Source organism: Schistocerca serialis, chromosome 8 (assembly GCF_023864345.2).
Source record: "Schistocerca serialis cubense isolate TAMUIC-IGC-003099 chromosome 8, iqSchSeri2.2, whole genome shotgun sequence".
Lineage (NCBI taxonomy): Eukaryota > Metazoa > Arthropoda > Insecta > Orthoptera > Acrididae > Schistocerca > Schistocerca serialis.
The window spans coordinates 241,173,860-241,199,283 of record NC_064645.1 but is presented as its reverse complement, the minus strand read 5'-3'; the positions used below and the strand labels follow the sequence as shown (position 1 = coordinate 241,199,283).

The following is a 25,424-nucleotide window of genomic DNA, read 5'->3' as shown; positions in this document are numbered from 1 at the left end:
AACACTATATATTTCCTTGTTAAGATTTTAGTGTGTTAGAAGTGTGATGATCCACTTTGCTGTCAGTGAAAGAGGAATGAGCACATAAAAACTTCAGCAAAGGGGATCTCATCAACATATTATTTCCTCAGAGTACTGTAATCATCGTACAACTAATTCCTCACGATTGCATGCTATTTTATGTACACTGAGTACGTAGTTATGGAATGGGTCTGGGGATCAGTTATTCAAGATATGGACAAAATTTCCAAGTTGTGTAAAAGAGCCATTGGGATGATAACTATAAACAATAATTAGACTAGTTGAGGATTATACAGTATATGGCTAGACCGCACGAATACTAGCTGAAACAATTAAGTACATTCAGAAAAATATTCGTAACATCACCACCAATAATTCTATCCATCATAATGGAGCAAGAGCTGTGCTTACATTTTACAACAAAAATAAAGAAAATACGTAAAACATTAATGAGTACAGTAATTCCCTAAGTACATTAAAGAGAGATTCGAAATCAAAACAATTCACACCAATTAAGTAATACATACTATACAGCTGACGACTGCTTAAATAAGGAAAAGCAGGAGTTTGTAAAGCTGCAACATAAATTATTAATAGAAAGCTTTTTGTCAATGTATAGTTTAACTTTATAATTGGACTCCCAAGGCCTTTGTTAAGTAATACTAACTTCATTTCACTTTCCTAGTGTTAACGTTTCCTTCGTTATGGAAGGACAATAATTCAGATTTTTAGAAAAATGGATGAACAAGGAGGATGTACTGGAAAGTCTAGGATATCAATGTGCTCATGATGCTATCTATGCTTGTGTACGTGCTGCTGTATCGAGTGTGTGTGGTGTGTACAGTGTGGAACGACTGTTAACGAGAGTCATTAGAATGGTGTAGTATTTGTTTTAGCGTTACAGTCTGTTTGTATGAATACATAGAAAACTATTGCAAACAATACGCATGGTCTCTCATAATTAAAAGTGAAAAGCAACAAGAGTGTAAGTATACTATAATTTCAACACCACATATTATCCTTCTGTCTCCTTTTTCCTGGCCTTATTCCAGATAATCACGGGAGCGGCAAGTTATTCTCGATTTGGCAATGTTAATTGCAGATCGCAGCTAGAGGCCCATCCTGTCGCCACCCCATTGTACAGTGATGTGAAGATGAACAAACTTCTAACACACTAAACTTTTATCAAGAAAATATACAGTGTTAATTGAATCCTTTGTTGATTGGGTGATATTGCGTTTCTGTATGTAATTAGTTATGGTCGAATGTGAGATTGCCATCTAGTTTCGTACAGGTCATACATTATCTTGAGGGGTCTAGTATGTGACTAAGTGCGAAAACCGATTTTTTTTTATTTTTGTCTTAAAAACTTTCCTTAGAGTTCTGAACAAGGAAAAGATTAGTTTGACTAAATTGTACCGAAGAATGTCCAAAAATTAGAGGAATTGAGAAGTATCTGCAGACATCGTGACGTCCCCATGTTACGAAGACAGCTCTGTTAAAAACAGAATTTTGTTCTCACTTTTATAATTTTTTAGTTTCTGAAGTCTCAGTTACATGGCAGTACTTAAAACCCAAATTAGGGTTTTAACGACTGTATAGTGGAATGGATACCAAAATTTGTTCTGTATATTTTGAACACAGATGTGCGGGATGCTTCGCAATGTTTCATTGATAGTACAAGGTCAAGGTTTAAGGTTATGGAATTACTGAGAGTCCCTGGGGACTATATGACCAAATATGCAAAGAACTATTGCCACTAACCACAGCAGATTCTTCGATGCATAGATATCAGTGTTGGAAGCTACCAAAGAAACAAAAATGAGGAGAACGACAACAGGACCAATATGAATATGGATCTGGGATGTATTAGTTTTACGTAGGGTAGGTAATGAAACAAGCTTTAACTTTAACTAGAATTTCCTGGAAGTTTACTTTCTTGGTGTTCTGGTACACACAGGTTAAAAACTACTGAATGTAGAAGACTGGAAGTTTTTATACTGTCTTAAAACATTCATAACTAAAGGAGGAAAATTCTTATGACTTAGACCCTTTTTTAAAGAAAAACTATGAGTTAATTACTGAGACTTTCGTACACATTTCTTAAAAAAATTTTCAGCCATAATTTATGACAGCAGAATCTCTTTAAAAGTCTATTTTAAATGCGATACTGTAAAGAACTTCCAGAAAAATAATCAAGCTTCTATGCTGTTTTTATTTCGAGAAATACGTACCTATGCTGTACATAAATAGTTAACTTGCTTTATTTCACTTACAATACAGCACACAATACAGAAAAAAGTGTAAGATCAAAAGCTGTGGTTCTTACAGCAAATTGTTCTCAAAAGATATTTTAAATTATGATAAGAATTGCATGGGCTAGTAACTCATATTCTTTGATCTCCACTACTCAGGAAACTGACAAATGTTTCAAGGTTTTCATTTGTTTCATGAATCTGTCCTTTTCAAGATTTACCCTTATGTTTATGAATCATGCCCCTTAAGTAGACAAACTTGCCAAATACACACACCGCTATTATTCAGCGTGATCTAGGGAAATAAAAGAAACGTCAAGATTAGATATCTGCTTGATTGTAATATGAGGACTATGTTTTAGTGTGACCACGTAACAGGTAACATCATTATCATAATAGGACAACTAAATACATTTACATATAAAACTTTTATTCAAAAAAGAACTACAGAGTGTTATCGAATAAAAATATTTATATATAAAATGCAATTGTGTATATTAAAAAACTTACAGCTAAGGTTATTCAGTTTCCTAGTGTTTAAACACACAACATAATGTACAGCATGTTTGTGATCAACCCTTCAGCGTTTGCTATGATAATATTTTCAAACACTTGTTTAGACCATGGAAACAACCGCAGACCCGTCGGACACATGGAACACTACCAGCTGAGCGTTCCCGGCAGGTACTTGTCTACGAGGCTCTGATAGTACGGCTTGAGCGCGTCTATGTCTGGCGTCTCGTCGCTCTTCGTGTACAGGTCGTACTTGCTGCAACAGACGACAAAGAAAAGTTGCTTAGTGAACACGGAGCATTGCCTACCACATAGTATCAGTCATTCAGGTGACTGTAGTCATTCATTCAAACATGGCAACAATTATTATGCTTAAATTCAAGTATTACTTTCTTGGATGGAACGCTGAAGAGGTTTTTTTCTCATTAAATCTGTCTGGATATCTGCTTGAATTTCGAAATGAAATGTCAGTACAAAGAGGACAATCCGTCCTACTTTAAACATCACATTTATTAACAATAATTGAGGTGGAGAGGGCTCATTCGAGAAAATTTTTCACACAAGTAACACGTCATTTAACGTCACATTCCCCCAGCCCCCTCCTCCCGCTGCCAGTGTCATCTGAAGAAATCTAAATGAAATGATGGTGGAAATGGGTTGTTTTTCCTTTGAACTAAGTATTACATTTACAATCCTGTATAACGCAAGTAAATTTCTTAATCTTTTTCCAGTGCTAAATACTAGACTAGGAAGCAATACATTTTCATTTAAGGTAATTCCTTTGAATGCTTCTAGTGAAAGCGGAATGAACTGTAGCATTGATGTAGCTGTGTTATATGTTTCACTGAGTGTGAAGAATGAATAAATGAAATTCCTTTTCCTAGTTTAATAGTGGGCCCTGTCCACCTCAATTATTGTTAATAAATGTGATGTTTAAAGTAGGACGGATTGTCTTCTTTGTTAGACGACGTGCTTGACGAATAGCACACTGAGGACACCTTATTGGGAGAAGGGAGATGTTGTTGCGAAATTCATTAATGTATCTATAGAATAACTTACTCAAGATAATGCTACTTCAGTGCCCAGAACACAGTATGACGAATGCATTACGTGCAGGTCAGGAAGCGAAGTAATATAAAATTTAGTACGTGACATCACATTAATCAGTCGAAAACTGTTATCTCAAGCAATAATTTGCAGTTGTGAAATGATTCTTATCAGGGAAAGAGCAGACACATGTTACTTACTTGAACACCTTAACCCACTTGAGGGTTTCCATATCCTCCTCGTTGCAGAGGTGCATGTATTCCCCGTTGGTGTACCACGGGTAGAAGGAGTGGAAGCGTATGATTCTGTGCGCTATTTCTGGCAGCTTGGAGCCGTTATGCCTGAGAGCATGGTAAAGGTACTCGTCATGGCCCCACGACATCAGCACGTTGTTCAGCCCACAGTGCGGTTTGTACATGCCGTACTTGGTGCTGCAAAAGACAACAAATGATAAGCAGATCAGATTGTGCTCAAAAGACAAGTTCACTGAAGATTTTAAGGTTTTCGTTAGGTTTCTCTGGGAACAAAAAAAAACACATTTCTTAAATTACTCGGTAACTATGAACATAAAATGACTCAACATTGAGGTTACGCAGTTGTACACTGCAGTGAACGATGAGACACCTGAATGTTTCCGCTATTCATGAGACCTTGTTATTCAGATCATGTACCTAGCAGATAAATAATTCTAGAAAATTTAGCACATCTTTGTTCAATGACATATGCTTGAGGAGCACATGTCAGTCCGACATGTAGCATAGACCTTCATCAAAACGAATTCTGGAAATTGTGCATAAGAAACGTCTGCTATGAATAGGTCACATTTCATTGATGCATGGTACCCACTCGAGTAGAAGCTTCACCAATATGCGCCACTCAGGTCTCAGTATACAATACTCTATCTGACTGTGCTTTATATTCCAGCAACAGTCTAGTTTGCAAACTAATCTACTTCAACAGATGGTCAGACAAATTAAATACGTTTTTCACTTGCTTTCGAAGAGGAACCTTTCATTGAAACAATCTTATTATTTTGTAATCCGGATGATTCCATATCTAATTTCTGTTCTTACACAGATATGAGACGTGCACTTATGTTGTAATATTAGTAATGTGATCACACACTAACAGGATGATTAAATGGTTCAAATGGCTGTGAGCACTATGGGACTTAACATCTGAGGTCATCAGTCCCCTAGAACGTAGAACTACTTAAACCTAACTAACCTAAGGACATCACACACATCCATGCCCGAGGCACAATTCGAGCCTGCGACCGTAGCGGTCGCGCGGTTTCAGACTGAAGCGCCTAGAACCGCTCGGCCACACCGGCCGGCCAACAGGATAATTCAGCTGCCCCCAACTACAATAAATTTCCTACAAAAACATCCTGTTCAGTTTTCCCATTAGGTTAATAGTTTGTGTGTAACGAGCGAGAGTATATGAAAACCTTGTGCGTGGTTTTTGAAGGCGTTGCTGGTTGCATAAAACCCATAGTTAGGGCCAGCTGACTCTTACTTTATATAGTCAAGGGTGTGTCCTACTTGCGATACTCATGACACTCATTTCAGTGTTCACACGAACATTTTTTCGTTATTTGTGATATACACGTTAGTGCACACACATACAGAAGTGTTTAACCCACGTATTTACACAGATGTGTACATTGCTAGTGCCGGCCGGAGTGGCCGTGCGGTTCTAGGCGCTACGGTCTGGAACCGAGCGACCGCTACGGTCGCAGGTTCGAATCCTGCCTTGAACATAGATGTGTGTGATGTCCTTAGGTTAGTTAGATTTAATTAGTTCTAAGTTCTAGGCGACTGATGACCTCAGAAGTTAAATCGCATAGTGCTCAGAGCCATTTGAACCATTTTTAAACATTGCTGGTGACAGCCTTGATGCTCATTTTGTGGGAATATTTCCCGTAAGTTCCAATGCCTCTTTACAAAAGGAGGCTGTGAAGACGGGAAAAGCGCACGTCTCGTGAAATAATAACACCCCAAGCAAATCCATGAACTCTGTTGTAGCGGTAGGTGTAATGCATATTTGTATATCGAGGAGGCCATTAACCTTAACAGCTCTATGGCTCATAAAATTTTATGAGCGTCTAGGTTCTGAAAGCCGTCAGAAATATAAATGTTATTCTCGAATGCTTATAGCAGGAAGATTTTTGGCATTCCCTCGTTTTTGGCGTTATTCAAGACCGACGAAAATTGCAGACTATTAGATTAATTGCCTAAAAACTTCAAGCCATGTAATCAAAAGAGAGTGTGTTCCTATAGTGAAATTGTGCAGGCCGCCAGCGGAGAGAAGACATATCGATCCACTTCCGCTGTATGGCATCGTTGTTACTAAACCTGGTATGCGAAACTCCAAGTTCTGCTGTAAACCTAAACATAGGTTGCATGTGCCATTTTCAGATGCTGTAATCTTAAATACCCAGCATGACTGCCACACTTCGCCACCTTGTCAACGCGACATTCACCTAGTAATGATGTGCACTAAATCATAGCAGGAAGAGTCCATCCACTAGGAATTTGGCGGAAGATAATTATTAATAGAAATGCAATATTAGAGTTCGTGAATATTTTGTAATGGAGAGGTGTTGTATTATTTTAAATACTTCCGCCCCATGAACGAAAAGTTTACTTTGGTGCGGAGAACTGTGCGTTTCAATGATCCAGTGTGCGGAGCTATGCTCCTGGTAGGGTAAACCAGATCAGACAAAGAAGACGCTTCCTTTTTGGGAGTCAATGGGCGGCAACCAGATGGGCCTTTAGCTAAGTCTGACATTGCTTCCACTTACTTGAGTCAAATTTACTCTGTTTTTTTTTTTCTGTCGGACTCTCTGGGCCACTTCATGTTTCCTTTCGGTATAAGGTTCCGAGGGCAACCCAATAACGGTTATTCTACGAATTAACGTATCCACTTACCTGGAACCTTGATACGTCCGAAAAGAAATTCGTCCGTAAAGATCAATTTCTCCGTCATGAGCCCTATTAAAAATACATTCACAAAATCACAGTCTTTTTACAGGATCACCAAGTTTAAATTCTTGCACTGCAGTTATTTTACATGGCTGTAGCCATCTGAACTGATTTCCTAGGAGACCTTTCCAGAGCATGCGAAATGTTACCCGGAGTTTGTTTTGTTTGCACTGTACGTCATTGTACATGCTTTCCGTCAAGAAAACCTTACGTTTCACGAAATTTTTTCATCGTTCGATGAATCATACTCCGATTAGGAACTTGAACATCAGGAAATTCCTTTTGAAATAATCTCCTTAATTCAGCGCGCTGATTCTATACGTGTGTGTGTGTGTGTGTGTGTGTGTGTGTGTGTATGTGTGTGTATCATACACCATTACTCTCTAGCGAATAGAATACTTGTATTTCATCATTCCACTTGAAACAGTTTCACACAATACATCGTATTGTCGTCTAACAAATACGTACTACCCGCGGAAGATTTCTGTACAAAGAACAAAGAAATGCCTCGCAGCGGAGGGGGAATATACTCCCCCCCTCCCCCCCCCCCCCCCCAGCACTGCCGCCGGCTATCCTGTAGCAGTCATTACAGAAACCATAAAGAATTTGAAAGGTACGAAAAGTCTAAAAAGATTGCCTGATGTTATACAGTAGAGCGGCATCTGAGCATGTAGTGAAGTGGCTGTTTTGATAGACAAAAAATGGGAAGATAAATGTGCTATTTGCACTAGTAAACGAAAGGATCATCACAGTGAGACTGAAATTTGATATAGAACATCTAAGAGTTATACGATCCTACGCTTCAGAAGAAGTATAGAAGGAAGAAACAGATCTGTACTATGGAGACCTGCAGTAACATATGGGTAAAATAAACGATTGTCCTGTCGTCTTGGTGGGAGCTCTGAATGTGAAATAGGTAAAGAACCCAAACACCAGTTGATCGGGAGCAATGGAAAAGATACCATTAACAACAATGGAATAAAACTGAGAGAATTTGTTGCCTTTAATGTACCGAAAGCAACCAATATACTTTTTTTTAAAAGAAACATGTATAAATACAAACGGTCTATACGAACACAAAATCCAGCTACAAGGGTGATGGAGACACAAGTAGTCAGGGGGATAATAGTGAGAGTTGACCAGTATCTTGTTAAATCAAAGAACATGGTATGAGGAAGATGAAATATACAGAACAAGAGGAAAAATGAAAGGGACCCAAACTTTTAAAGTACATCTACACCAAAAAAGAGTTTAAGGAATATATATATCAGTGCAGGCTAAACAACTCTCCAAAAAATTTTTTTCAAGTGAAGATCTGACTGACGAATGGATAAAGATTAAAAATACCATAATACGGATCGCTAAACAAGAAATCTGGTGAAAAACCGAAAACGAATCGAAAAACGGGACTTAAGATTTGGAACGAAGAATTAGAACAAGTCATTTAAAGCATGCAGCCAGTTCTTACAGAAACAGACTGAGAAAGCTAAAGAAAAATATAATGAAATCAGAAATGACGTCTAAAATGTAGTAGATCGTCATGGGATACGTTTGTTGCAACACTGATACTTGCAACTTATCAACTCCTCAATCTACCTAACCAAAAACAATTTTTGTAGAGTTTATTACGTGCTGAAATACATAGGACTGTTAGCTGTTATTTATTTATTCCAAGGAAATTCGATTTCCTTGCAGCTGTATTTTTTATTTTATTTTGATGTACAGTCGATCTCAAGACAACTTTGTTTCATCTGCAGGTACTTAGTCAACATGATCCACATATGTGACATCTACGTTGCATTCAATTTATACCTACAGATATTAGTTGGGTATTCATCAGTTAACATACATACATTCATGTAAAACGCCACATAGTACTCAAATACAATAATTAGAAAAAATAATAGAAGGTATATTTATGCAAAATATTGCAGGTTGTATAAAATACTGCTAACGGGATATCCAAGTGTCAACCTGTCTCCGACGCACACGTCTAAATGTATACCAAATTCTTGGATGGGATTCTAACTGGGAACGCCAGTCAGAATACTTTGTATTATTATTATTATTGCCAATTTCTGAAGACCAGCATGTAGTATTTAGTCATTGCGAGGTATTTTGAAAGGAATTTGGCTAAAAAAGTAGAAGAAAGTCATTAATGTGAACGACATACTTGTAACGTGGGTCCTTGCCGTCCGGGTTGTCGACGAAGCTTGTGTCCCTGTAGACGATGGAGTCGGCCCAGGCGCAGCCCACTGGGAAAGTATCGCCTACGACTGCCCACTGAGGCTCATCATAGAACGCCATGAACTGAAACAAAAGAAACACTTTAGTTTTCCAGAAGACGAACCGGAAATGCTAGTTACCGAGGTCCTGCTCAAGCGAGGTTCAATGTAGTGTTAACCAATCCTGCTCCAAAGCTCCCAGACCTCCGTGTTCACCAATCCTGCTCTAAAGCTCTCAGACCACAGTACAAAAAAATTTTAGATCGTATCTCACAATTTTTAATCGTACATCTTTTTAGAAGAATATAGTGATTGCTCTCCGTCAGTTGCAAGATTAAAAAATTACCTCCAGTCTGGTCATGAAGCAAATGCGATAACGATAATTTTGGGCAGGTGAAATGGAACACTTGTATCAGCCTTTTCACGATAAGTGCCACTGCGGAGATCATAATCATCAAAGTATAAAAACTCTAAATAACAAAGAAGATTCTGTATAACAAATTGTACAATCCTTGATCTTAGTCTGAACACACCATTCAGATTTGTTGATCCACATAGTATTCTGCAAGTTGTTAATGCACTATTAACAAGAATTTTTTTCCTTTGCAGTTTTTACGAAACTGTTTGCCTCAGAATTCTCAGTTCAGACTGACCTGCAGTAGGTTACGAGTCCCATTTTCTTCAAGAACTTTCTTTTTTCCAGTTTCTCTCCTGTTTTCTCCCATATCTCTTCTTCTTTGTTCTCCCTTATCCCTCCCTCTACACAATTAACTAATGCCTAGATCATGTATCACCTGTAGCACTCAGTAACTTAATGAAAAGCCGTTCCACAGGTCGGTTCGTAAATGGAAGTTCCCCATGTTTAATGAAAGATATCTTTCTTTATACACTAAGTCGATTTACTATGGAGGATTCGTTGTAGTTGTTGTTACGACAGTGGTCGTCTTCAGCCCTAGGACTGTTTCGATTCAGCCTTCCTTGCTAGTCTACTCTATACAAGACTCCTCATCTCTGCATAGTGATACAAACCGATATTCATTTCAATCTGCTTACTACAGTGAAGCATTGGTCTCAGTATACAGTCTTTACAGACCTCAGATGCTTCCACCATCAAACTGAGTACTTTGTGATATCGCTGGATGTTTGTCATCTACCAGTCCTTCTTTTAGTCAAGTTGTGGCTTAAATTTCATTTCTCTCCGATTCGATCCAGCATCACTGGAGGATGACATCTTTCTAAACTGCGTTCCCTCCTCCAAGAATGGCATTGTATGTTATTTATATGATAAGGCTAAAAAGAGAAGGATTTCGCTAATCTTTAATGGAATAAAATGTTAGCTGTTCTAAGACACAGTGGTATCAATTGCAAGGGTTGAAAGGAAATCCATTGTATCTATGCGAAGCAGGCTGGAATAATTAATACTGATAGACCGGTGCAAGAGTTTAAAATCAGGAAATGCGTTGCTCATTGCCACCATTCATATTAGTTTCTATACTGAAGATCCAATATAAGACGTGAAAGATTATATTCATATGTGAAGTATTTTTTTCCCCAGGAAATCAGAGTGATACGGTTCGATGACTCCATAGACGTGGTTGCTGAAAGTGAATAGGAACGTGAGCTGGCTGTTGGCTACAAACGCACATAAATAAAACGTAAATTAAAATATTGGTGTGTCTGTGCAGGAGACAGACATGTTGGATGGTTAAATGTTAATATTTGACAGGACACTAAAGATAAGAGGTTTTAGCATTGAAAGTTGCCTCTCACAATGCTAACTTTCAGAAACGGATATTTCTAGATCGCAGATAAACTAAAAAATTTCTGTGGCAAGCAATCAGTGATCTCTGTACTATCAGGATATCGAACTCCAGCTTGTCTGAAGGTTCCGACCGAAGAAGCCTGTATTTCGTTCCTTACTTAATTATAACATGACCGCCACGAAATGTCACTAGAACGTAAAATGAGAACACTTTGCGATTCTGCTCCCACATCAGCCTGTTCATAGCATACTGACGTAAAAGTCTCTGGCAGAAATAAGTAAAGAACCCTGGTCGTGTGTATGATTTTATCCAAAAATATCCATTGAAAGGAGAGCGGGCCCCTTATATCGCTGGGAACTGGCCTTATGAAACGGCATGGGAGAAGTTTAATCTGCTTACGTCTTCGTGTGGGTGCGTTTCGGGTCAGAAGCGCTGCTATGGTTGAGTAATGTGTTAAGTCGCTTTGAAGACAGTGTCTGCTGATTATTCACAGATTTCGTGTTATAAATGTTTGTTGAAATTCTGACTCGCATCGCGCAGCATGGCATAATATAAACTGCAGCATTTACAGTTTTTTAACGTTCATTGCCCTATATTCAAAATAGGCGTTTGTTGTTAGGTGAAACGATCAGTTTTCGAGGCATGGTAAAAAACCGGGTTTACGTTAATTCACCCAAATAATAGCACTTTGAATTCATCACACCCACGTCTAGTAAAATGTTTTCATTATTTTCTAAGGAATGAGCTGGAGAGTTTCTTTGAAGTTGGGAAAATAGAAGACGAAGTACTGGCAGAAGTAAAACTGACAGCATGAGTCGTGAGTCGTGCTTAGGTAGCTGAGTCAGGAGAGCACTTCCTGGCGAAAGGCAGAAGTTCCAAGTTCAAGTCTCCGTCCGAAACGCAGTTTTAACCTTCGAGAAAGTTTAATATGGAATTGTTGTTGTTCATTTCTTTCCCCTGTGTTGATCTCTTATATCGCATTTTTCAAGCACTCACTGTTGTGTGCTTTGTTGTAGCTCTGACTCTGCTTTAGATGAAATAATAAATACTTGAATCCAGATGTATGACACTTATTCCTAATCCCGAGTCACTGTTTAAACATTCGATAATTTTCACGTTAGCGTGTGCACTTTGCAGCCTGCATCCAGTTACCACATGCAACTTTACAGACTTTCTGCCTTCAGTAGGTATTTCCGTTTTAGAGAGCCGCTACTATAATCAGTGCACACATTTCTCAAAATCGAGATACGCAGTACGCTTGGGCCATTTCTTTGCATGCTTTTCAGGTCAGAAGGTAAGTCTCTATCTGGAGAGAGCTGGTGTACTTCACTTCATGCACTTCGTGACTGCTGTGTGTACTTAAAGTTCAGATTTGAAAATTCAGAAGGTTATATTAACAGACTGAGCCATGCATAATCACTGAACGTAACTTTCCTACAAAGTTGGCTGCTTACACGCTCGAGGAACAGGATAATCAACTTATCACAAGTTAGTGCCTTCATAGAATTTATTCAAATGCTCATTGATACCCACTACTCTTTCGTTGCACAAAGTAAGTTATGCATATCCTACAGTATATTCTAGTCGTTTTATAATATCAATTCGTGGGTCTCAACTTTTTAAAGAAGAAAGCGTTTATTGAGGACTTATCTGAGGATACGTATTTGTACGTACTCCGAATTAGTAGCAAAATGTAGGCAGCTGAAAATATCGAAAAAATGTAGATCTTAAGGCAAAAGAAATGGTATTCATGAATAGCCATGGGTTCAGAATGTCGACAGTGGTTAAGACTGAAATGAAATGATCAAAAGTTTTTGAAATTTGTGTTATAGCAGACTGATGGATCGAATGAGTAAGGATTCAACAATTCAACAGGAAAAAGTACGTACGAGGGCGTGCTCAAAAGTAAACCCTCCGGACTTTTTAAATAAAACAAACGTTATTAACATTCTGCACCTTTGTTCTTCATGTCTACGTATTAGCTGCCCTCTGCTGCTAGAACTCTCAGAACTGAAGCGTGTAACACGGTGATGTGTAACGTAACTATGTCGGAACGTGAGAAATAGCGCGCGAGTATGGAGTTGAGGATTGGAAGAGTTCACCCACACGTGGGGGATTCTCTCCTTCAGCATGACAATGCTAGGCCCACAAGAGTGCCGCAGCATCTGCAAGAATCCCACGCTTTGGGTGCAATGTCGCCGACTATCCTCCATAGTCCCTATTTGGCCACATCCGGTTTTCATCAGTTCCCGAAACTTGAAGAATACCTGCAAGAGCTACACATTGATAGTGATGAAGCGGTGCAATCAGAGACCAGGTTGTGCCTCCATCAACAAAGTCAGACATTCACAGTAACGGTATCAACAAAAGGATCTATCGTTGGGAGAAATGTGTTCATCGCCAGGGTGACTATGTAGATAAATGAAGAATAAGGAAGTAGAATGTTAATGACACACCGGTGTCAATGTGTTCTTTTTTCCATTTCCAGGAGTGTACTTAAACCTAACCAAGCTTAGGACATCACACACATTCATGCTCGAGGCAGGATTCGAACCTGCGACCGTAGCAGCAGCGCGGTTCCGGACTGAAGTGCCTAGAACCGCTCGGCCACACGGCCGGCAGAAATTGATCTGAGGGATAGCCCTAGTTATGAGTATACGACGTTATGTAATACTGAATGTGACTGAATACTGTAACTAAAAAGAAGGTCGACAGCCGAAAAATTGTTGGTACCTGAAGCAAAAGGCAGTTTTTGCGACACACAGCGCTTGGTGCCTTGTAGGGTCGCAGTTATACATGTGAAGTGCTAGCCGACATTACAGAGTCTCATGTGATTTCGTACAAAACACAAGTAAGCGAGGTAGACACACCTTGCCCAGGTCGTGTATGAGTCCAGTAAGTTGCAGCCACTCGCAGTCCGGGAAGTCCTCGCGGATGCGTTCGGCCGTCTGGTAGGCGTGCACGATGTTGGGCACGTCGACGTCCGGGTCACTCTCGTCCACCAGCTTGTTCAGCGTGTCGAGGGCCTCCAGCACTGGAGCGCGGAACTTGTCGAACTTGCGCCACTTCTCGTGCCGACCTGAGAATCAAAACGGGCTAAGTTCGGCTGTCTCTTTTACCTCGTACAGTTTTTGCCTTCTGTAGCTCTAATTAGGTCTCTGTTCCAATGCAACACAATATCGAAGAAATAAGTAAAGTTACCTTACTACCTTACCAAATGATTTTTCAACATCGGATGTCCCTAGTGCTAATAAGCTACGCCAAAAGTTCGCTGGAGCTTACAGGTGAATGAAGTTATGAAGGCTATAAGAGGTACATATAAGGTGCCATTGTGCCCTAGCAAAGCGCAGTAACCGGTTTAGTACGACGGAGTGCAGGGTAGCGCAAAATACGTGTTGAAGAGCAATTCTACACTGTTTATGACGCAAACGGCTTCGTCGTAATATTATTGTGTTGCAGCTCTGGGAGTTCTATAGCTAAGGGAACGACGACTCATTTCATGTATCAGAATGGAGGAACTAACATTGGAACAGCGTTTGTTGAACGCACAAAATTCTGGACATACCGTTGCCGGTGAGACGCGCATTGAACAGCACACTCATCCAAGAACAGTACCATCGCGGAATAACCACTTCCCGGTGAGGTTACAGTACAGAACTGAAGTTAAAATTCAAGCATCCTCTGGTACAGAGTCTGTGTGATGTTCTGACTGTTTTTAACATGTTTTTGAGTTGTTTTGAAAAGACCAGATCCGAATGTGAAGGGACAGTCAGCAGGACGACCAGCCTCAGTTGTAACACTGGAGAATGTGGAACAGGTGAGAACCTTGTACAACGAGGAGCCCACTACAGAAAAAGACACTCTGCACAGCGATTCAGGACGTCACGACGGTCTCTCCAGAGGATAATCAAAGAGAAACTTAACCTTTTCCCTCAAAAAATTCAGTGGTGCCAACCTTTGAAGGTTATGTAGTGGAGCAACGATATTCTTTTGTAAATGAGATGATTGGGGCCTTTGAAAATAGAACAGTCGATTCGGGTCAGATCTGATTGGTGATGAGGCACACTACCATCTCCATAGGTGCGCCAACAAACAGAACTGGCTTCACGGGGCTACTGTATCTTTAACTCTCAAGCTGCTGCTACAGCTCAACAGCAAAATGTAAATGTGTGGGGCGCAATCAGTGCACAAGCCATTACGCGTCCATTTTTATGGAGAGAGCTGCCCCGCGGACAAATACAGCAGGTACTGGAATGTGGATTTGTACCGGCAGCACGACGTGGCCGAGTGGGCCTGAAACTTCTGATTCATGCTAGATGGAGCATATTCACACCGTACAACGCCTTCAATTTCTTTCAGGAGACCTTCAGAGATCCGATCGTCGTCCCGGCCACTTTACAATTCACTGGAAATCATGTGGAATGATCTCCTTATGATCCCGATCTCAACCAGTGGGATTATTTCAAAGATACATCCACAACATTCCAGGGCGTCGGTATTGCAATTTCCAGAGAGATCTGTGAAGTATAGAATAATGCTTTCCAAAACTTCGGAATTCAGTTCAGGGCTCTATACAATCAATACTACAGAAGGAAAGCACTTTGAAACTTTCTCTATTAAATTTCAGTTTGTCTTCCATAGCATAATATTCTCTCACCCCCATTAAGTTTTGTAGTCGACAAAATTTTTTTTAAGTACTTGTGTCGTGAGAGACGCTCGAGTACTTACTCTTGACAAAGTCCACGGTCTGGTGCGTGTGCATGGCGAGGTAGAGCTTGCGCACTCGCTCCTTGACTGGGTCATTCTCGTCGATGGTGTAGTCGCGGAACTGCGAGACGGGCTTCCCTGCGTATAGGGGCTCCGGCCTGAGCAATTCCGAAGGGTCGAGCAGAGGTTGCGGCTGTGGGCAAACGAAAACCAGGGTTAGCGAGGCCGCAACAACCCAACACATACATCACCTGGCGATTACTTCTCGGGGAGCACTTGATCCTCTCATGCACTGAGTGCAAGATACGACGCACGCACAGCAAATACATAACATAAAATTAAAACAATAATTTAATAAACATGACTTCTTAATTTACCACGTTTTTAAATCGGAGTTATTGCTGTTGTGGTCTTCAGTCCAGAGACTGGTTTGATGCAGCTCTCCACGCTACTCTATCCTGTGCACGCTTCTTCATCTCCCAGTACTTACTGCAACCTACATCCTTCTGAATCTGTTTAGTGTATTCATCTCTTGGCCTCCCTCTACGATTTTTACCCTCCCCGCTGCCCTCCAATACTAAATTGGTGGTCCCTTGATGCCTCAGAATATGCCCTACCAACCGATCCCTTCTTCTAGTCAAGATGGGCCACAAATTTCTCTTCTCTCCAATTCTATTCAATACCTCCTCATTAGTTATGTGATCTACCCACCTAATCTTCAGCATTCTTCTGTAGCACCACATTTCGAAAGCTTCTATTCTCTCTTATCTAAATTATTTATCGTCCACTTTTCACTTCCATACATGGCTACATTCCATACAAATACTTTCAGAAACGACTTCCTAATACTTAAATCTATACTCGATGTTAACAAATTTCTCTTCTTCAGAAACGCTTTCCTTGCCATTGCCAGTCTACATTTTATATCCTCTCTACTTCGACCATCGTCAGTTATTTTGCTCCCCAAATAGCAAAACTCATTTACTACTTTAAGTGTCTCATTTCCTAATCTAATTCCCGCAGCATCACCCGATTTAATTCGACTACAGTCCATTATCCTCGTTTTCCTTTTGTTGATGTTCATCTTATATCCTCCTTTTACGACACTGTTCATTCCGTTCACCTGCTCTTAGAGGTCCTTTGCTGTCTCTGGCAGAATTACAATGTCATCGGCGAACCTCAAAGTTTTTATTTCTTCTACATGGATTTTAATTCCTACTCCGAATTTTTCTTTTGCTTCCCTTACTACTTGCTCAATATACAGATTGAATAACATCGGGCATAGGCTACAAACCTGTCTCACTCCCTTCCCAACCACTGCTTCCCCTTCATGCCGTTCGACTCTTACAACTGCCATCTGGTTTCTGTACAAATTGTAAATACCCTTTCGCTCCCTGTATTTTACCCCTGCCACCTTCAGAATTTGAAAGAGAGTATTCCAGTCAATATTGTCAAAAGCTTTCTCTAAGTCTACAAATGCGACAAGCGTAGGTTTGCTTTTCCTTAATCTATTTTCTAAGATAGGTCGTAGGGTCAGTATTGCCTCAGGTGTTCCAACATTTCTACGGAGTGCAAACTGATCTTCCCCAAGGTCGGCTTCTACCAGTTTTTCCATTCGTCTGTAAAGAATTCGTGTTAGCGATCATTTAAATCGGAGTAAAAAGTGTAAAATAATTTCTTCAATCCCCGTACAGATTCCTATCTCCACACAGACGGCCCGAAAATTTTTTTTATTCTGAATTTTTAAAAACTATGAAAATACACCCAATGAAAAAAATCGGAAACGGCGCACCAAAAACCAAATGTGACGGAAATCTGTAGTTCTGATGTACATGTGCAGATCCACAAATCACTAAAATTTCAGAAAAAATGGATGACTTATTCAAGGGAAAGAGTTACCCGGAGACGCCGCGGATAGCGGTGGGATATCAACCTGACTCTTATCCACCATACGACGTGACAGCTACGAGTGATGTTCTGAGGTGTCACTTCTTTGTATAGCAGGACCCCTTTGGTTGTCGTTCGTGTCACTCTTGTAGGACAGCGGTACGTCGACGATATCGTACGTTCCGTTTTGTTGCTCTTCATAGTAAGCCTTTCTCGGCTTACATTTGAGCAAGATAATACCACCACACACTGCGAGAGTTTCTACTGCTTCTCTTTGTGCTTGCCGAGCCTTACCAAGGCCAGAAAGGTCGCTCAATCACTTCCCAAACGAGAAAGTTTGTAGCATTGTGAACAAAGCCCTCTAACCAGCTAGGGATTTTGAAGTGCCAATTGGACAGAATTGGCACGATAACCCTCTGGAAGACATCCAACAATTCTATCAGTAATGCCAAGCCGAGTAACTGCTTGCATAATAGCCAGAGGTAGAGCAACGTTTCATTGACTTCCTGAATTTGTGAAACTTTTCCTCTTGAATAAATCATTCAATTTTTCTGAAATTGTAATCATTTCTTCGTATGTACATGTACATGACATCTACGGATATCCTTCCCATTCCGATAATTCGTTCGTGTTGCGTCTTTTTTTATCTTTGACCGTACTTACAAGATTTAAAAGAAAAACGCGGGGCGCATAAATACATAACAATAATGAGATGAACTATTCATGTATCAGTTAGGTACTACATGCGCCACAAGCTTTTTCTTTTCGTTTTTATAGCTATTACAAATGAAAATGAAATGTCGTACGATTAGGGCCTCCCGTCGGGTACACCGTTCGCCTGGTGCAACTCTTTCGATTCGACGCCACTTCGGCGACTTGGGGATGAAATTATGATGATTAAGACAACATAACACCCACTCCCCGAGCGGAGAAAATCTCCAACCCAGCCGGGAATCGAATCCGGGCCCTTAGGATTGACACGCTGTCGCAATGACCACTCAGTTAACGGGGGCGGACGCTATTACAAATGCATACCAATTTTCTGGATCGTTTGTGTGAGGTTAGAAATCTCTATGGGGCTGGGAGAAACATTTTATTCTTTTAGTCCGATTTCAAAATGTAGTATGTTAAAAATTCATTTTAGTTAAATAGTTATTTTCTGCTTTTTAGTTTTTTTTGTCTGAAACTTTTCAATCGATATCTAAAATTTTGATTAGATTACAACAGAGACATTTGATACATTTCAGTTTTATTTCATTACTCTTCACCAGACAGGCAATATATTGTTTCTCCCTACGTATATCAAGTGAAAAGACACTGGCGTAAAAAACTGGATTCGAGCTCACACAGAGGTTTACCGCAACCGTTATTCTCACAAATCATTTGCGATTGGAACAGACAACAGTCAAAAAGCGAGTTAATATTGCATTGTCATTCAGATCCGAGTATTGTTTAAAATATCAAACGACTGTCTCTTGGAGAAAGTAGTTTAAAAACAGTTGCAAAATTTTTACCGAATAGGCACACAGAGAAATAAACAATATCTCTTCTTGTCCCCCTCCCTTCTTCCGGGTGAGCCGTGTTTGTACACTAGCATAGCGCCTCAAAAGCTTTCCGATTCTTCTAATGCCGATTAGTAGGAAAATCAGTACTGTAATGTACGCGTACAGCATTAGGAGTGTGCTACTAGACACACATTGGTTAAATATCTCGACATAATGCAAAGCCATATGAAATGGAAGGACGGCAGTAGGGAAGAGGAATCGTTCTCTTCAGTTTACTGAGAGACTTATGGGAAGTGCGTCTGACCTAAAAAAAGGAGACCTCGTATAGAACACTCGTTCGACATACTGCGTACTGCTCGACCATTCGGTTCAAAAATGGTTCAAATGGCTCTGAGTACTATGGGACTTAACATCTGAACTTAGAATTACTTAAACCTAACTAAGTACATTACACACATTCATGCCCGAGGCAGGATTCAAACCTGTGACCGTAGCAGTCGAGCGGGTCCGGCCTGAAGCGCCCAGATCAGCTCGGCCACCGTAGCCGGCCGAGCATTCGGGATACCAACCAGGTCTAATTGAAGAGAGACATCGCCGCATTCAGAGGTGTGCTGCTCGATTTGTTTCTAGTATGTTCGATCAACATGGAAGTACTGTATTACGCAGATGATTTGTGAACTCAAATGGGAATGACTGGGGAGATTTTCGCTAAAAGTTATTAAGAAAATTTAGAGAACCGACATTTGAAACTAACTTCAGGACAATTCTATTCCCGTCAACGTACATTGCGCGTTAGGACCACGAAGATAAGAGAAATTAGGGCTTGTGCGGAGCCATGACGCTTTTCCTGCGCGCCATTTGCGACTGGAATAGAAAAGGAAAAGTTTAGTAGCGTACAAGGTATCCTCTGCCAAGCACCAGACGCTGGCTTGTGGAGTACGTAGGTAGCTGTAGATGTAGATGTACCCGCACAACACGCATGTCAGCTGAGACGTCAGGCGTCACCAACCTTTTTCACGGCCGCTCCTGACGCTACCCACAGACGGACAAGAATGCGAGTTGGTATTGCATCCAGTTCTTAGCCTAAAATTTATAGTCTTTCTCTAATAAGGCAGATTAAAATCAGCTGCAAAACTTTTACCGAACAGACGGACAAAAAGCGACCTAATAAAACCGTGGCAGAAAAAGGCATTCATTCATGCAAGGCGACTTTTTGACGCTTACGGAAACGTTATCTGCAGTAAGTTTGGATAACTTCCTGACGAAAGTTTTTTGCCAACTGTTAAGTAAATAATCAGCTAAAAGTTTTCTGTGTTTTATTTCATGAACGATCTACGGCAACCACCGATGGCTTGTACAGAAGACATGTGCATAGTTCAAATAGAAAGAAGTATAGCAGGTAGGAGAGCCTGATAAAACTAGTCTACAAGATTCCACCATTACTAACTTGTCCACATCTAAATCTACATGACTACTCTCCAAGTCACATTTCAGTGCATGGCAGAGGGGCCATAGAAGCACTTTCAGACTGTTTGTCGACCGTTCCACTTTCGAGTAGCGCTTGAGAAAAATGAAGTAATTTACGTGAGATTACCCCTATTTTATTACAGTGGTCATTTCTGCCTATGTTGGTAAGGGTTAACAAAATATTTTGACATCTAGAGGAGAATCTTGGTGACTGAAATTGTGTGAAAAGAGCTCGCCCCAACGAAAAATACCTTTGCTCTAATGACTGCCACCACAACTAGCGTATCACATCCATGACACTCCCCTAGTTCGTGGTGATACACAACGAACTACCCTTCTATGAACTTTTTGGGTGTCCTCCGTCAATCTCCTCTGTTAACGATAGTGTTCCCGCCCAGCAGGACTCCAGAAGAGTACTGACAACTGTGCTGTAGCCTGTCTCATTAGTAAATTTGTTGCATCTTCCAAGAGTTTGCGAACAAAACGTTATTTTTCGGTCTTCTTTCCCACTATGTTTTGTATGTGATAATTCCAGGTTCATTTGTTCGTAGTTGTAAACACCACGTATGTAGCTGAAAACAATTAAATTTTTATCATTTAGTGTGTAACTGAAATTTAACTGTCACATGAATCGTTTATAGACCAGGAACAGAAAGGACCTGTGCTGTTGCATAGGGGAACCACAGATATCACTTCTGTTTACTGGATGACTTCCCGTCATCTACTTCGAACTGTGAGCTTTCTAACAGGATATCAGGAAGCCAGTCGCACAACTGAAGCGACAGCCCACAGATATGGAATTCGATCACAACTCTCTTCTAAGGGACGTACCAAAAGCCCCTGAAAATCTGCAAAGATGGAATCAGCTTGAGATTTTCCGTCGAGCATTTACTACTTATCCACTATCACTAACTTCCCTACCGGAACTTTCCACGTATTTTGGGGCCAATGTGCTTTGTTTGGGGTAGGCAGTTAAGAGAAATCTTTACGATGTATCATTTTATGTATGCTCTATTATTCCAAGTCGATGTTCGAGAACTACAGAGAATTAACGATAGCTCCGTATCTATCGGTTGCGTGAAAATTGGTACGTAACCTCTGAGTCCTTTCAGAACTATCCGCACATCATTTTATTTTCCATTAACTGTATCAGCATATTCTTTAAATCCTCCGACGGCTGCGAACTAATCTCGTGGTTTCACTCAAAATTATGATCTGCAGATATTCAATCGTGTGGGTGCTAGAATTACTTAGAGCGTACGTTAAATTTGCTTTGATGGGTGTTCGTGGTACGTACTGAAATACTGATATACATCCGTTTTTTTTCTGCATAGAATGTCATGATGTATCTGCATTGGATGGATAACTATGGCAATTACTTGTGAAGTGCAGTGTTCAGCTGAATTTGCGTTATGACCAACAGTACTATACATATTACGGGTGAAAAGATGGCCCAAAATGAAACCTGCTCCTGTGAAACAGTACAAAGGGAGCTACGAATAAGGTTGGACTGACTACATGCAACATACAGGCAACGTCTACAGGCAGGAAAGATATTAACGTGGTGTAACGCTAGGTTGTGTAGACTTCAGGAACTAGTTGATCGTCTACGCAGATTCTAGAAGTGTATAAAATACGTAGAAGTGTATAAAATACGTACTTGTAAACATATTGAGACACGAAATAACGAATTAACAAACTGCGTACAACGCGAAACGAACCCAGACGATTATACATTTTGCGAGTTCAGTCGGAGGTACGAACAGTTAACAGATGATGAGAAAATAACTACGGTGAGAATGAAAATATGTGAAAAGTGATTGTATGGACAGCAAGAGGAATTTGCTTATGAAGGCGAAGGAAGTGTATTTCTATCACAACTGCGAACGGCACACACCTGTCGAGGTGGAGGAACAGAAAATGGTTGTACAAGAAAGTAAATCCCTCCATCATTGCAGTAGATGATAATATGTTGATACATGAGGTGAACCAGCCAAGTACTACAAGCTAATTTCTGCACAGAAATTCAATTTATTACATCAGACGGATATTCAGCAGAGATCTTCTTTCGAAATGATCATCTGTAGAAAAGTTGGAAACTTATTTTCTGTTGTTATTAGTTATCGATACTACCAGGTCCATCTAACTACCAAAAAGTCGATTTTTATATTATAAAAAAGAATTATCAGATTTCATAATTAGTTGCATTGACAAACATGAATAATCTGGAACCATTCACTTTACGTTATCAACATAAGTCATCTTTATACTTTAACGTAATGTGGCTATACAACATTTTCAGTTTTCCATCAAAGTTAAGATACAGCGGGTATCAATAATATTTGGCACAATAAAAAATCATCCCTATTGTTAGGTTAAGTGAACTTTTCAAAAAAGTGGTGAATGTAATAGATCCTGTCTTGCATCGCAGTTATCATTTCTTTTCAACGATGGCAAACGGTTAGCAAATAAATTCGTTGAAGAATTTACATATCATGCATCTTCAATTAAGCGTTCCTGTCTCTTCAGAGATTTATATACAAGTGCCACGCTGTCTCGGACGAGCATGATTGAGAATGACGTATTCTTGTGATGACATCCTTCTCTTCAAATTAAGTTATTTATCATTTATGTCCAGTTATCATCCAAATGACGTTAAACGAATAAAAAAATTGTTTCTTCCTGCTCAGTTTTCATGTACATATTACCTCATAAGAGTTGAAGATGAACCCCACTTACTAATTCCTAAATGTTTGGTATATTTAAGAACGGTGTTTGAGTCGTAAACCTGCAGAATTAAATACACATGTCGTTCCTTGCTACTTTACACGTTAGTATTTGTCTGACCAATTGGATTGCGCAAGAAGATAGTCTTCTAATCCCTCATTCAACTAAACCGAATCATGTGTGTCCCGTAACATATTTTTTTGGCGGAAGGTGGAGGGGAGAAAGTTTAGTTACACTATTGAAAAAATTATTTTATAAGCTGTTAGTAAGTATATCTTCACGATATATAGAGATGCTAACATCAATGCCTCAGTTTTCTTCCTGTTTACGTAACTGATGTTAAGGGTACAGGTTTTAATATGTATCTTATCATTTTATATTTTCAGTGTTCCACAATAGCTGCAGTTGTTTATAGGCTGGCGACACGAAAAGGTAGAGTCTATATTTAGCTCGCAGTTTTTACAATTTTTTATGAGTTGTTAAGCATTGAGTCTTACACAAGGTCAAGCGTTGCTAGAGGAAGTTATTGAGTAGGTGAATCACTTTGTTCCTCGAATACAGAACTAGAGTCGTATTGGATAACTTCGTCCATAGAGTTTAGTTATCTTATTATGTCACTATTAGTCATTTGCGGAACTCATTTCACATGATTTCTTGCATTACAATACTGTTATTCTACTACCTAGCACTATTACTGAGCGTGGAATTTCACCTCACCCTCTCGCTTCTCCCATCGACGGCGACCTATAGTATCTACCATCGTTACCACTGGTGCAAACATCAAGATTCGATTGTTAGGTTCATAGCTTCCGAATATAGTATATTTAAAAGGCATTAAGCTTTGAAAGGCCTACAAAAATATCTTAACTAAAGTAACTCCACTCAAGACGTAAATGCGACGGAATCTTGAAAATTTCCGCTTCAGAATTGTAACAATATGTCGTTACAAATTATTGAGGAGAATTCTTGCTCCTCCTGCTCTTTCGTGTGTTAAACTAGATACTGCAAAATAATTTAGCAGACAGCTATACATCTATAAAGACTATTGTTAAGCCAGTAAATTAACGCAATAGATCGACCAAGGAAAATATGGAATCATTTATAAGATTTGCTGCTACTGAGCCGTTTTAATAAATTTCTGAAAAGGGAGGAAACAAGATGAGTGATTGTATGGTTTGTCGATGGCAAAGTCATTATCTACGAAGCACAAACATGCACTGGTCATTGCTGGGACAACAACAGCGTACGGTCTTTTTGAAGATACCGTCCAAGAAGGGACCTGAGTTGTCGAGTTGAAACCCACGCGAATGCCCGGATGGCGGACTGTGTATTGTATCCCACATCTGGCCGTGAGAGTTCCGGTGCTCAGTAAATGCGCTGTGTACTCACCAGGGGCACTGCGGTGGCCATGTTGCTGAAGAGCGGGACTGCAGACAGTCGCAGACGATCAGTAGCTGCGTCTGTGGCGCTAGGACGAGTCGCAGGGGCTCCACTATTTATTCGGTGTAATTATCGTTTAGTTTAGCCAAGGTCACGACACCCGACAATGGCGAATGTCATGTGAGATTGCGTCAGAAACGTTTTTCGCCGTCTTGACCCCACAGTGTGCAAAAGTGCTGTCTATACTTACTGATAAGGTTACGAAGCCTATTAATGTAGTTAGCAGTACTGCCGGCTAATGAAGAAAATAAAAGCGAACGCAGTATCAAAACAGCTGTGTGATTACATTGAAGAGTTTCTAAAAACAGAACAAGTATCAACGGAGAGAAATCTACGAACGTAATAGTAACTTGGGGGTACCTCAGGGTGGTATTATAGGACCACTACATTTTACATTACATATAAATAACCTGGTGGATTACGGTGAAAATCCCAGGAGGCATTTCGCAAATGACGCTTTTGGATACAAATGAGTCGCAGCGCTGGGACGTAGTAACGAAATGCACGAAGATCTCCAGAGCATCGACAAATTGACAATTGACGCTCGAAGTAAACAAATGTATTACACATAAATAAGCGGAAAGACCCATTATTGTATGATTACACCATTTCAGAGTAATCACCAGAAGCAGTCATATCCACAAAATAAGCAGGAATAAGCGTATGGAGCGATCTAAAGTGGAACGATCATATCAAAATTATATTAGGTAACGCAGATGGTAGACTGAGATTCATGGCGAGAATCCTCAGGAAGTGTAGTCCATCCAAAAAGGAAGTATCGCGCGAAACACTCCTTAGATCAATACTGAAAAACTGCTAATCATTTCTGGAAACCGCGCAGGACAAGATCGATAGAAGAAAATGTAAAAATTCAAACAAG

At 40.1% G+C, this 25,424-nt stretch overlaps 1 protein-coding gene across 1 annotated transcript; it reads right to left on the bottom strand.

Annotated features, from left to right (window-relative positions):
* Positions 1 to 2,685: 2,685 nt before the first annotated feature.
* LOC126416591 (inositol oxygenase-like) lies at positions 2,686 to 24,644 on the bottom strand. The gene is made up of 6 exons (XM_050084344.1): positions 24,494 to 24,644; positions 15,540 to 15,711; positions 13,682 to 13,890; positions 8,997 to 9,133; positions 4,037 to 4,267; positions 2,686 to 3,045 (listed from the first exon to the last, which is right to left on the bottom strand). The coding sequence occupies exons 1-6, from the start codon at positions 24,512 to 24,514 to the stop codon at positions 2,937 to 2,939; spliced, it is 879 nt and encodes a 292-aa protein (XP_049940301.1). The 5' UTR covers positions 24,515 to 24,644; the 3' UTR covers positions 2,686 to 2,936.
* Between the last annotated feature and the right edge of the window lie 780 nt (positions 24,645 to 25,424).

Bases quoted from the DNA above. Each gene is read 5' to 3' on its own strand.
- LOC126416591 (XM_050084344.1), bottom strand. From the start codon at position 24,514: ATGGCCACCGCAGTGCCCCTG. The intron at 15,712-24,493 runs GTGAGTACACAG...GTTTGCCCACAG, and splicing joins TGGCCACCGCAGTGCCCCTG to CCGCAACCTCTGCTCGACCC. The intron at 9,134-13,681 runs GTGTGTCTACCT...CTTTTGTTTCAG, and splicing joins TCATACACGACCTGGGCAAG to TTCATGGCGTTCTATGATGA.